Source organism: Cyprinus carpio, chromosome B16 (genome assembly GCF_018340385.1).
Source record: "Cyprinus carpio isolate SPL01 chromosome B16, ASM1834038v1, whole genome shotgun sequence".
Taxonomy (NCBI): Eukaryota; Metazoa; Chordata; class Actinopteri; order Cypriniformes; family Cyprinidae; genus Cyprinus; species Cyprinus carpio.
Genome location: NC_056612.1, coordinates 18,619,694 through 18,633,775, shown reverse-complemented (window position 1 = coordinate 18,633,775; position 14,082 = coordinate 18,619,694). Strand labels below are relative to the sequence as shown.

At 38.3% G+C, this 14,082-nt stretch overlaps 1 protein-coding gene and 1 long non-coding RNA gene across 5 annotated transcripts in view; both read right to left on the bottom strand.

Moving 5' to 3' along the window:
• Positions 1 to 1,516: 1,516 nt before the first annotated feature.
• Positions 1,517 to 10,403, bottom strand: LOC109075680 (POU domain, class 3, transcription factor 2). The gene is made up of 2 exons (XM_042741287.1): positions 10,045 to 10,403; positions 1,517 to 5,444 (listed from the first exon to the last, which is right to left on the bottom strand). The coding sequence occupies exon 2, from the start codon at positions 5,322 to 5,324 to the stop codon at positions 4,047 to 4,049; it is 1,278 nt and encodes a 425-aa protein (XP_042597221.1). The 5' UTR covers positions 5,325 to 5,444; positions 10,045 to 10,403; the 3' UTR covers positions 1,517 to 4,046.
• Positions 10,404 to 10,883: 480 nt separating this feature from the next.
• LOC122140004 overlaps positions 10,884 to 14,082 on the bottom strand; it is a 33,693-nt gene continuing 30,494 nt past the window's right edge. Inside the window, exons 5-8 of one of the 4 annotated variants that reach the window (XR_006156730.1) lie at positions 12,698 to 12,793; positions 12,540 to 12,620; positions 12,068 to 12,119; positions 10,884 to 11,960 (exon numbers count right to left, since the gene is read on the bottom strand). This is a non-coding gene — a long non-coding RNA (uncharacterized LOC122140004). The remainder of the gene's footprint in view (positions 11,961 to 12,067; positions 12,120 to 12,539; positions 12,621 to 12,697; positions 12,794 to 14,082) is intronic. The other 3 variants (XR_006156728.1, XR_006156731.1, XR_006156729.1) reach the window with 3 other exon arrangements.

Below are 14,082 nucleotides of genomic sequence, written 5' to 3'. Positions count from 1 at the left end.
CAGTACACGCAGAAAACTGTCATTACATCCCTGTAAATAGATCAACAGTACAAAGCATAATAACGCTGTCTCCCTCTGCTTATGGACCCTGTAATTCAGAAGTGGCACTGCACTCTTGCTACAATGGTTTCAGCATCAATATGCGTTTGACCTTTTCTCTGTTTCATATAACTTTTGGAACAAAATCTAGTTTTCAGGAGTCTTATTAACACCTCACATGCATACGTTTCCTGACATAATCAAAAGAAAGCCTAAAAATGTAACATCATTTTGCAGTTAGTTTTAACCTTGCGTATATTGTTTTCCAGAACATGTAAACCATAAAACAAATGTATTTGCTAATCTAAAAAAGTTTACCCATCATAGATTTTGATGCACTTTTCTAAGCCTAAACAAATTTTAAATGGGTTTTGATAAAAATGTAACACACTACAGGTTGTGTTCTACAGGTCTATATTTGTTATATAATTATATAAACAAGATCATTGAAATTCAATAAATAGTTATTAACTGATTTGGAATAAACATTCTTTAGAAACAAGAGCTTCCATGCACAAGCTTAACATAACTTGAAATATATATATTTTTGTGGGTGGGGGTATGCAGTTGAAAGATAAGCTGGTTAAAATATTATTTTCAAAATACAAGTGCCATTCTTCGTGTCTCAGCAAAACATAGTTCAGAAAGAAATTAAAAGTTATAATTATCAAACGCGTTTCGTATTTACAGCTAAAGTATTTTTTGGGGGGGGGGGGGACTCAGGAGCAAACTGTGTTTCATTTATGATCCATGGTGTGTAACATAAACTGTGCAAATGAACATGGCACCCTGTTTAAATCAGAGAGCACCGAATAAAACCCCGGAATGCTGAGCTACAAATCGCCATGTGCTGCTGTTGTTAAGTTTAATCAATGGTGCTTTGGGTGTCCTAGAATAAAACCTCACTAGATGGCACTAGAGGATAAGGATGATCGTTTTACACGATCAGGGTATTCTAGAGCCAATTCTTGTCGTGAAACGTCTTGTTTTTCCAATATGGAGAAAATTGCATCACTTTGAAACTTTTTAAATTAGTAGTTGTACTTTATCTCTGAATGGTTAAAGCACTGCGATTTGTACGATTGACTATTGCTTATTTCAAACCTTCCAAGCAGGCAAGCACCACGAAAAACATAAGAACAACTCCAAAAATTAAATTCTGCTCACTGTTAGTAATCATGACGAAATTATGAAAGCTATTACGAAGACAACGTAATGTTTCACGTTATAAGTTAAATTAATTTTATTGTTTATTTTTGTCAAAATTATATTAAAATGTAAATGATTTCAAACTGATTGATTGCAAACAATAATAGCAAAAATATAAACGTGAAATAAATTAATGCCATAAAAGAAGGCCTATATTGAGGCCCAAGTTTTGATGCCACAAACTAAGCGACACCCAAATAATAGTGCTTCACCTGTAACTGGTTCTTTGCAAAATCTACGAAATTTAAATCGAACTAGTTTAGATATTCTAAACACTGGCCGTACATTTTTATTCTGCCTTTACCACAAAGACTAGCGCGATGTGTTAAACGCAAAAAAAGACAGGAAAGCTTCAGCAACATCTCAGTGACAGTGCTCAGGGTATAGCTACATCCTGTTTTTATTTTTCTATTTCAGGGAAAATAAACAAAACTTATCGGTTTGCATATGTTGTGGCTAACAAATTTCACGCTCTCAGTTTCTTTTGAGATTGCGCTGACATATCAAACCATTTGAACGTGTAGTGCAGTTTTGTTAATTCTTTCACATTTAAAATTTTCGTTTAAAAACTTGACCGAGACGTCAATAAAAATAAGTTTCATCCGCATTTTCTTTTTTCTTTTTTTTTTTACACCCGACGACATAAAATGTCAGGTTTGCTTCTTCGATTTAGAAGAGAGAGAGAGAGAGAGAAAAAAACATATAGGCTACCACAAAATCCGATTTCTATCACAACCTCTGCGCATTTTATTATACCCACAAAATCATCCAGTTCAACGTTTGATGGAGTCTTTCTGACAGAGTAAATAAAACAACAAATAAATAGCTCCACAGTATTTGTAGAATTACATGACAGTTTGATCAATTAATCTATGCAAATATTTATTTTGGAAAAAAAAGTAGAACGATAATAACAGACGTCCCTGGAATTTGTGTGGAATAGATTTACACCAAAATATGAATTAAAATATAAGCAAAATAATACAATAATAAAATAATAATAATAATAATAATTTTTGATTGTTGTATTGTATTTACACATATTGACGTATAGCAAGCCCCTGGGAGAAATCTTCCCATTTTTCCAATCTTCCAGTGTTTACATTTTCAGTAGCCTAAATCATCACTGCATTGTGTCCCTATAAATGCGAACCGGAACCAACACAATGAAGAACTATAAAGAACAAAAAAACAAACAAACAAACAAACAAAAAAAAAACAGTTATATCCAAAGTACAAGTATCCTTTTACTGTATAGCTCTGATGTTGGGTAAACGTGGAGTATATTTATAATTATTATTATTATTAATAATAATAATAATAATAATAATAGTGACCGTGTTAAAAAATTATATACTTGATATAGAAGGAAATATAAAATACACAAAAACGCTTTGTCATATGAAACAATGAAGAATCGTTTGAATTCAAATGAAAATATTGCAGGTCACATCACTTGCTTTTCCCATTCTCCACGATACTGTGTAAATTATCTCTATTTCAAAATAAATAAAAAAGACATTCAAATCTTTGAGATATATAATATTGAATTCGTTGGGTAGAAAATAGTGCTGACATTGTTGGAGACTGAACATTGTTTACCATACATAAACATATAGTAGCCTAAAGTCAGCAAATAATTTATAAAAAAAAAAAAAAAGCAGCTGAATGTAGGTTAAAATCTGGGTTAAATCTGGGTTAAAATGCAACTGACTTCCGCAAGAGATAGCAAGCAATATTCGGCTAAATGACTCTAAATATAAAGGCAAAATGTACCAAGACTCTAATGTTAAAGAAATAAGACAAGATAAAATAAGCAAAAAGCTCTAAAATCTTTTCCAAATTCAAAATAATACGAAAAAGTGCTCAAGTGAGAGAATAGCGTAGCTATGTCCTTTAAAAATTATACAATATTTACAGCACTGTGTGGAGACCTGTGAAACAATTGTATTTTATGGTAATATGACTAGATCGAAGGAAATGCCAGGTTTCTATCACTAGCCCTTCGGTGACCTGTCTGCAGCTCGATGCTGGAAGTTTCCTTTTATTTCTTTTCAATTTAGAGCCATCCGTATTGATAAAACGGAGAAAGAGACCAGAGTCAATTGTGTGAGACTAATTTCTTGGCGCCAAGACTACAACATCTGTTTAGTGTGACCTTGCACCTCACTGTCTCCATGAGTAGGAGAATTGGTACATAACCATTCAGTATGTATAATAATAATAACAATAATAAAATGTTTAAAGGCCTTTTAATCCCAAGAAAATGACTGAATACTGTGGGTGGATGCATGTCACACTGATGTTGTTTTTTCAATCGAATCGATGTTCACCCACAGTCGCCCACAACAAAAGTAAAAACGGCGTGTATTTGTCAAATGCTGCAGCACTAGTCACTTTTCAGGCTAATCCCGCAAAAGAAAATGCAGTGAATGCGTCTAGATGTAAACAACTGGCTATGGGACAACCATGCTCGCGTTTGAGGGACATTTCGCTCGTCTCAAAGTGTTTGATAAATAGTAGGGTTACACCTTAAAACTGCGTCTTTTCACAGTGCTGGGTATTCACAGAACAACCGTTCTCTTTGCTCGCGCGGGGAACGCACGGTCCCCTCTGTGGCAGCAGTACGAATTTTGAGTAACATTGAAGACGGATATAATCTGCTCTCCCGCCTCAGTAGTCTAAACCGCAGCTGCTTTCACATTGGATAGCTCCAACGTGAACGTAATCATAAATGAAGACTAAGGCAGTCAGTATGATAAGATGTGTCCATGTTTTTGTCTTGTTTTTGTCTTTTCTCACTGAACTGGCGTCTGAACCCCGTGATGCGGCGGCGTGTCTCCGTATACGTCCTCGGTACCCGGCAGAGGTCCGCCGGGAGGAGTCATCCGTTTCTCTTTCTGTCTTCTGTTACAAAACCAAACCCTCACTACCTCTTTTTCCAACTGCAGACTGTCCGCCAACGAAGTAATTTCCGACGCGGCTGGCTTTGGGCACTTAAGGAAATGGCTCTCCAAAGCCCCTTTGACGCTTACCTCGATGGAAGTCCTCTTTTTCCGTTTCCTCCCCTGCGCAGCTATCTTGTCCAAGCTCGTGGGGCTGCCAGATGTGGAGTCCGCCTCCTCCAACCACTTGTTCAACAAAGGCTTGAGCTTGCACATGTTTTTGAAGCTGAGCTGCAGGGCCTCAAACCTGCAAATCGTGGTCTGCGAAAACACATTTCCATAGAGCGTTCCCAAAGCTAGTCCGACGTCCGCCTGCGTGAAGCCCAGCTTGATCCTCCGCTGCTTGAACTGTTTGGCGAACTGTTCCAAGTCGTCCGAGGTCGGCGTGTCCTCGTCCGAGTGGTCGTGGTGGCTCTGGTGCGACTGGTGCTGGTGCTGGGACGGTGGATGGCCGTGGTCGCTGAGGTGTGGGCTGTGGTGGTCCTCGTGCGCGTCGCGCATGCTGTGGTGGTGGATGCCCTGCCCGCTGCCCGGGATGAGACCGTTCACGCTGAAGCCGGGCTGCGAGTAAATAAGGCTCTGTCCGTTCGACGTGGCCATGCTGGGGATGTGAGCCGCCGTCGTCGTTCTCCATGCCCTTGAATCGTGGTGGTTCCCGTGCGTCTGATGTACCAGATGGGGTGGCCGCGTCTGATGCTGTAGATTGCTGGAATTGTGCATCTCGTCCCGGGGGCTCTGCACCGCTGGCTTGATGTCCTGCTCGCCGAGGGGACTGGACGACCACGGACCCCCTTCTCCGTGTGACAAGGCTGTTATCCACTGGTGCGCGTGGCTGAGCGGGTGACTGTTGCTCTGCAGCGAGTAGTCACTCTGCAACAGGGTTTGCGCGTCCCTGTAAGCCGTGGCTTGCTGCATGCTCCCAGGCTCCGAGTGTACAATAGATGGGCTGGAGGTGAGGATATTGTAATGACTGGATGCTGTAGTCGCCATGACTCTCGGAGCCGGACTGATCGCTCCTATTAAAAGAACCTTGCATTTGACAGTTACTCTTTTGCCACAGGCGTCTCCCAGGCTCTTTGCCAAGTGGACGCAGCGGCGCGCACCTGAGCTCCGCCCCCCGACGACGCTCATTGGGTGGAAAGGGATGATGGACGCGTTTTTTTGGAGGCAGCCTTCAGTTCATTGGATGCTCGAGAGTCTTAACAAACACTGCCTCCTTCACTCAAAAGAACTCCGTGTCCTGCAGCACCTCTGAAATGTGAGGGACCGACGGGCCACCAAGAACGGAGCGAAGAACATCAAAGGTTATGCTTTTTATAACTTGGAGAAAATTCATTTCAAACTTATGGGATTTGCGATTTTGTGTGCGTGTGTATGTATGTATGTGTCTTGTTCAATAGAATTTATGCAATAAATGAAAACTATTTTATGTGATGTCATTTCATAATTATTGATTACGGGTTTTCATTAGTCGAATAAGGGAAACTATCTAATCTTTCTAGCGGGATGTTTGCTGAAAGGTATTTGGACAGTCAACTTTGCATAGGACTTTACGGAGAATTTTCAGAGTATTAAAGAAAAAAACGGTTTGCAGACCAGGTATAAAAAGTATTAACTAATTTGTTTAAAATATCGTTAGTCTTATTCAGGTGTTTGATTCTGAAGAACTACCACAAACCAACAAACAAAACAGTTTTTTGATGAATAGCAAAGTTTGCTGGCCATCGCAGGCAGTAACTTTGATGAGTCAAATGATTCTGTATCTGGAACATATTGGTCTAAGTAAAAATTATGTAACATAACAAAAAGGGGGGTCAAAGAACAGAAAAAGAAACAAAAATAGTATTAATTCTGAGGCAGATATTTAATCTAACATGTTAACATTCGTTTCTATTACATATTTTAAATAGGCCTACTTTCATCAGTTTTAAAGTGGGTGATATAACAATAATAGACATGACATGTTATTTTAGGTATGTTGTAATTTTTCTCATTCAGAAATAAAGAGAAGAACATATGTTGGTTGTATTACAAAATTGTAGCCTACTTATTTGTAAAGAATTAAAAAAAGAATAATAATAACAGCCGATGTAAAAGGTGTATGACGTGTACTAAAAAGTGAGTAAAAGGCAGCATCAGTAAATAAATAGGTAAAAATAAATAAATAATAATAATAATACAAGCCTACCATTTTGTATGATTGAAAGAAAGCGAGAAACTCATACTATGAACGTTTTAGATTGAAACGTTCACCTTATTTGATCCCTGAAAAAAAAAAGAGTATTGGCGATTTGGTTCAAAGAGAAGTTATAATTCACATAGACAGAAGCACATGTGTTGCACAGTGACTTTCTGAAACATGCCATTTATTCGGCGGTAAGAGCAATGTATAGCCTATGTTTATTTTACTTTGTCATATCTCATTTCATAACAAATATAATTATAAATACAACTATTACTCCAAACATCTTATTGACATTTTAAATAATTAGGCTACACTTGTCTTTTAGTCAACATCTGCCTATTAAAGATTTCAAATGATTTATTTTTTTCTCTGGGTTTGCACGGTGTACAAGTCAAAGGAATATTTCAGAGGGAAACAGTTGGCCGTTTGGGACCGCAGGTGTCTAAAGCTGACCAGCTGGCTTCTGTGTGAGCCTCTGTAAAGAAAAGCACACGACATTGTCCGAGGAGGGGGACATTTTTTCAGCAGCTCTGCTGGTTGCTATAGAGAGCAGTAAATTAAACAACGCCTCATACGTCACCAGTATCGCCTCCTCTGGAAGGCCCTACGTAAATCAGAATGGGTAATGGACAACAGACAAAAAGAAACAAAGAAAGACAGAGAGAGAGAGAGAGAGAGAGAGAGAGAGATCAGCTGATTTTAAGGAACTGTTTAAAAGCAGTAAATAAAGTGTAATTTGCACAACTAATGAACTTTGAAGCATGGAGTACAGCACCGTCCAATTACGAGTCACTGAACGATAGCCTACATAATAAACAAGGCAGAAAAGCCTGTAAAGTCCATAAAATGGGCCTCCCATAGCATTCAACACATTTACCTAAAACTATTACAAACTCAGGACGTTAATATCAATGGGGAAATTAATTAAAATATTTTAGCTGCTATAGAAAGGGTTTATGAAATGTAAAAGTGTTATTTTTGTTTGGTTATTATGGGCATACAAACGTTCATTTTGTTTGAAATGGTTAAAATTATTTGTTTCCAGATGGGACGGGCCTACAAGTCTTCTGAAGTTCTTGTTGTACAGTGTGTGGTCTGTATGTCTACTTAGTTTTACGGTAATAATAAAAAAAGATCCTAAAAACAATCCCGAGGCATCCAATAACCAGTTAACCAGGCAAAGCAGGTAAAAGACGCAGAAAAACTCTAAAAGGACGGCCTAATTGGGGGGTTAAAGGGCGCTGCAAAAACGAAAAAAAAAAAAAGAAAAGAAGAAAAAAAGAAAACTTTAAAGACACGTTCCGGAAATTCATCCGCGTAATAATGAACATCATTGTGGCGTAACAGTGAAATCACCCAAATCAAAAGAACATTTATGGCAATTAAGGTTGTAATTCAGAGAATTACCACAACGCCACAGAAGCTTAAATAGTCGTGTTGGGAGAAAACCAAAGCACATTACTTTAATGGTATAATATGCAAACTATGGATCGTTCAATTACATGGCTTAACAACGCATAAATGATGCGAGTCTTGTTATTTGGACTGTGGGGTCTATGGCAATTCATTTGGAAGGGCCAGCGCGCTCTCAAATACAGTGAAATCTATTTCTGAGCTCCGGGAGACGCTGCCAAACTACATTTAAGGGAATAAAAATTAATGACAGAGAATCTGAGCGTTAAATTAACAGTAATTATATGACCCGCATGCTGTAAAGATTCCATTTTTTATGGTCTAATTAGGTATCTGTCTCCCCATAGCCTATCAACATATTTCCCTCAGTGGATTTTCACACAAGATCCCGGTCATGTTCAAATACTGATTGGAAATAATTAATTACATTTTACAAAGACATGCTTTAAATCACACAATAATCAAACTCTTGTCATAGTTACGCTAATCAATGACGGTCTGATCACCTGAGACGCAGAAAAATAGAATATATATATATATATATATATATATATATATATATATATATATATATATATATATATATATATATATAACATTTTTTTTTTTTTTTTTTTGGTGGGGGGCGGGTATCAAGTAGTCTTAGTCATCGTTGTTTCATACAGGTATCTTATATAGAGGTTTCAATAATGTTTTCAGAAGTAGGATACAATTCAAGTTACATTACAAGTTAAGATGAGCGTGTATTTTAACTGTTGCCAAACAGAAGCTGCAATTGCTAAACCAGGTAACCATAGCAACAGCACTGCAGTCACGCTCTTGTTGAGCGGTAAGTCCGCTAGTAATGCACCACAAATCATTATTCATATTACAAATGAAAACTTCAGTGTTTACTAAGTGTTTTTGATATGCGGCCTTTAGCTTAGGTGCTAGGGGCACCAAGTTAACTAATTTTGTTGCAGAAGAGAACATCGTTGCGCGCTTAAAATGTAGTTGGCCTACATTGCGTTTATCCTGCTTGCACTTTCCATTATTCCAGAAAAAAAAATGCGAATTAGCTATTAATTATAAAAAGGGAATTAATTAGTGCGTGTGTGTAGAATTGTTTAGGAACTGTGGATGTGAACCATCTCTGTCAGTGGGGGTATCCTTATACAGCTCTTGTTGAACAGGTCTTGCACCGAGCATCTAGTAATCCCATGCAATTAAACCACACAAAGACATCGTTAAATCTGTTCCTCAATAGGCTACAATTGGCTACCGATTGTTTGCATCCATTGTGGGGGGCGCAAGAGACCACCCCTGTGAGGCAAAGTGGAGACCTGTTATGCGATCCATCCACGCAACAAAAGTGACTCGAACATCTTCAGAGACTCTGAATCATTCCACTTGAACAAGATCAGTAGGAAAAATGTGGGATTTTTTTTTCCACAGAAGGGGGAAGGATCAAATGGCACAGCCTACGAGATAAAGAAAAATCATCTACTGTGCTTTATTTACTTACTCCAGAATAAATAACACTGCCAAATAACAGACCGACTGCCTACATTAATTTGAATCAAGCATAAAGCATCTAAACCAATGAACAACAGGTTGCAGACGAAACCAAATGTTAAAAATTGCAAAATATCGCGCTTGCAATATTTCATTACATTTTTACACCTTTTGGAGACTCTGATTTAATAAATAAATAAATAAATAAACTGATTTTATTATTGTTTTGCTAATTAAAATATTTATTATTTATAATTTAATTAATATAAATGAACAGCACTTAGGCTAATATACACTCATATGACACATTTAAACATGTCAGTCTTCCAAAAAAGCTGATTTATTCTGGTTATTACCTGTCATGTGAGCCACCATGTTGAAATCATATAAGCAGCCATTTCAATCACCAAATAATAGCAATACATAAGGCAAACTTCATGCATCCAGACCGATAGGAGTCAGTATAAAGGTCAAAACAACTGGTCCTACTAGGATGAATAACAGACAGCTAAATGTTAATTAAAACTTAATGAGTGCACCATATAAAGACATTGAGATGTACAACCCTAAAAAATGTCTCTCAAGTGGCGACGAGTTAGGCTAGTTAACAAACAGTGTATGTCTTTTATATAGGTGCATCTGGTTAGGCTATCTTTACAAAATGAGAGTAGCTGAGAGTAGATCAGCTGCATGGGCAAACTTGTTGACAGTTGTAATGTGCCTAAACTTCACTTAAGGCATTGTATGCAGGTTGCCTACCTGAGATGCCGGGCCTACAGATTCCTCTCGATCTGTATAGAGATGTGAATGAGCTTCTGGTCCCATCGCTCATGTGCAGCTCGATTAGCCCCACGTGTCTCGTTCTTCATATGTGGAAGTGCAGCAGATGGTTGGAGACGCACCGTGTTACGAGGCTGAGGCGGTATGTAACGCTGTTCTAATTGAAACATCAATATTGCAGCAGAACCCCGCAGTGGAACAACACTGCAAGTTTGGACAAAGATTACAGATGAAAGTTCTCTTGAAAATTACATCTGGGAACAGTTTCTGTGTAAATCGCCTTATGATCCTAAATGTAGTGTGGATTGCACATGTAAGCACGGGTAATCAGCCTACCTAACACCATAAAATAAACATCATGGTCTGGAACGCTTTTTATAGTAACACTTAGTATAATCATTTAATAATCATCATATAAATACACAAAGAAGAAAAAAATAAGATTATGTAAATTAGTGACATATAGTAAGGAGTTATTTTTTGATGTTCATGTAAAGGTCTAGTTCCTCCACAAATGGAAAATCTGTCATCACTTACCACATGTCATTCCAAACCAACAAGACTCGAGTTGATCTTTAAAACACAAAATAAGATATTTTTATGAATACTGGGAGGTTCTTTCCCTTCTTAAAATCCAGGTAACCTAACCTTAGAAGATTCAAAAAGATCATAAAGGCATTTTAAAATGAAATAAAATGAATCCATCTAAAGCTGTTTAATTTTTATGAAGAGATACAATAGCTTTATATAATGAACATATTTCATTTGTTAATTTATAAGGTTTTACATCAATAAATTCTACATTTATAAGCTCAGACTGTGCAACTCTGCATCACACACACAAGCAAACAAATCCACATGCACATAGCTGCTCACTAAATTTTGACCTTTTGGACAAGTTTGCTCTGCAGCTTTGACTTGAAATTTGTGCTTGCACCAGTTGATCTCGACTCTGTTGCTTGATGTTTACCGTAGTGTTTTGAGTGTCAGCTCTATGTATGGGGTTCAAGTCATGATTTGAATGGACAAAATTTGAAGGTGTTTGAATATGGAAAACATGATTTAAGAGTTTATAACAAACCAAATGCAGTAGAGTAAAATTATGCCCTATTTGACATTGCTTTTTGACACTCCAGAAACCATTCTGCCAAGAAAGGACCAACGTCCACCCCAAAATGCTAAAGGTTCTTTACACATTAATGAAATTAATGAATTAAAACAAAGGACATCATTTGTAGGCCAAGTCTTGTCTGAGCCCTCTCCTCAGCCGCCGTCAACCAATCCAATACAGCCCTAAGGAAAATAACCAAAGCTCTGCGTTTGGACTGAGGTTGGAAGGTCTATTTGCCTCTCCGTCAAGCATCGATTTATCCTACTCTCCAATTTATTTCTCCTCCTCGTTGCTGCAATCCATAAGGCTCCTGCCTCTGGGGGAAGAACCAGAGGAGAGACGGCGAACAGCCTCCCAACACATTCAAAACCTGATATACAGCCTTCCACAACATAAACCAACATGAACCTTTACTTCACAGAGGAGAAAACATCTCTGAGAGCCCCTGAGATGGAGTATGTCTAATGTTACCCAGACAGCCATGAATGACAAGGAGCTGCACATGGTTTTTGCTGATTTATATATTGATAAAGATGTTGCCAATATTACTATGAACCATCATGGGATTTCCTTGATCCTCATAATAATGCAATGCCAATCAACATATATCTTGCAAGCTAGTTATACTGAAGAAAACAATCAATAAAAAATTCAGAGACATGGCTACACACGCTCCAATACGTTGTGTGGTCTTGCAAATTTGCAAGATGACCAGAGTTTAAATCCACCTGGTATAATTTCCACATCCCATTTCTCCTTCTGGTTTTCTGCCACATCTCATGTCCTGTCAACAGAAGTTACACAAAAAAAATATAATAAGAACATTCTATAAAAAAAGAAAAAAAAGAAATGGTAAAATTTGAAATACTATATTTTAAAAATGTAATTTACTCATGTGATGACATTCTCAGCAGCCATTACTCCAGTCTTCAGTGTCATTATCCTTCGGGGGAAAAAAACAAGCAAAAAACATTCTTATATTTTAACATTTCTTATTATTATCCATGTTGAAAACAGTTGTGCTGCTTAATATTTTTGGGATCCTCTGATGAAGAGAAAGAACAGCATTTGTTTGAAACAGAATCTTTACTATCACTAGCACTAGCTGTTCACAGCTAGCTTTGACTACCACCCAAACTGTGAGCCATCACTCTAAATTAATGTACAAAAGGAGTTGCATTATGTGTATTTTAGTTATTTATTGTTATCATTATAAAAATCATTTTGAACACACATCATTTAAGCTACAGCCGCAAGCCAGCAGAGTCCAATATGTGCTGTATTCATTACCCAACAAGCAAGAAACCATATTTAGTAGATAAGATTCCTGATGTCCAGATCTACAGTAAAAACAAGCAGCTACCTGCAACAGTCCTGAGAGAGTCCTGACATGTTTCCATACCTGAAATCGATCAATGCCGATCTGTTCAGGGGAAACTGAAATCTATAGGAAATTAGATTGTTTTAATGATTTATTGCAATACTAAATCACTCAGTGCAACCCAGGCTATCGTACTGTACCTTCAATGTTACTTTGGGGCTGCTGGGATGTTGTCTGCACAAACCCTCTTATGTCACAGGCCAGTCAGATATGGCGGGAAATGGTTTCTTGTGACCCTGAGAGAGAGGTTAGGTCATTAACCGCCCTCTGAAAAAGTGACACAAAATGAAAATACAGAAAAATCTTCAAAAAGTGAAAACCCCCAAAAGGAGACCAACACAAGCAAAAGAGAGAGAGATTGCAAAATGAGGCCTAAAAACTTGAGTTTCTTTATTTGTCGGAGGAAAGGAGGGCACAATTCCATCCTCACTTGCTTTGTCCACATTTAATTGCTTTTTTTTAACAGACGTGAAGGGGGGAAAAAAACCAAGACAACAAACCCCCCCTCCGAACATAGCAGCGACAGCAGCTAATGGAGGGGGTGTAATTGTGAATGGAGGCATTCATCTGGAGATGCGGCTGGTAAATTGCTGCAGACAATGCATAGCGCAAGGATGCTCAGATCGCCGGCGTTTAGAGACGCTGGGGTAATTGCCCCTCCGCAGAGATGGAGGGAAATGAGCGGGAGAGAAAGAAGGAGATGTCGAGAGAGGGAAGGTGGAGAAAAGTGGATATCAGAGATGGGGCTGGTGAGGACGAGTCTAGAGACTGAAAGGGAGAGTGTGGAAAAAGAGCAAGAGGAAAGCGAGTGTGTGTTTACATGAAGAGAAGATGATGTGGGGGAGGGTGATGACTGCGGTGAAATAGGTTCTCAGCACTGCACTTTGCAGAAGAAATAGCCATCAACCCAAAGAAAATGGTATGAAGGCAACACTGTGTACTCGAGTGCAAAATGTCCTCGGATGCTCGCTACAGAGAAATATATCAGAAGTCTAGACATTAACATTTAAAGAAAAGATCCAAGGTCACAAACTCGGGCAGAATGCGTAGTCGCGTGCAAACAGACGCACACAGCAAGGGCTGAAAAGAAGAAAACAACTACAAGCATTCACAGACAAAACACATCTGTCAACAGAACAGCATCCTCACTAGAGAGAAACATCAGGGAGCAACAATTCAATTAAACACATCATCCTGGTTAAATTACGGCTACATAATCACTGCAATTCACCATTGCCTAGAATTACAAATTCACAACACAATGGGCTGAAACGCAGCAAGACAGACAGGACCATTGATAGCTTTGGCAGGAACGAGATGGTGTGTTTTGATACACGGAGCTGCTTGCAGCTATTAAAGTCTGAGGCTGCGTGAGGCGTTTTGAACTTCTGAAGTTATATTTTCATCAGAAACTGGCGCTAAATCCCTCTATCTGCATTTAATTAGCCAATATATAGAGATGTTCTGTTTGTAGGCCTGTAATATGGAAGAGAATTAGCATTTTGAAGTCTTGGCTTCCCTCGGG

Coding starts and splice junctions, on each gene's coding strand:
- LOC109075680 (XM_042741287.1), bottom strand. CDS start 5,324: ATGAGCGTCGTCGGGGGGCGGAGCTCAGGTGCGCGCCGCTGCGTCCAC.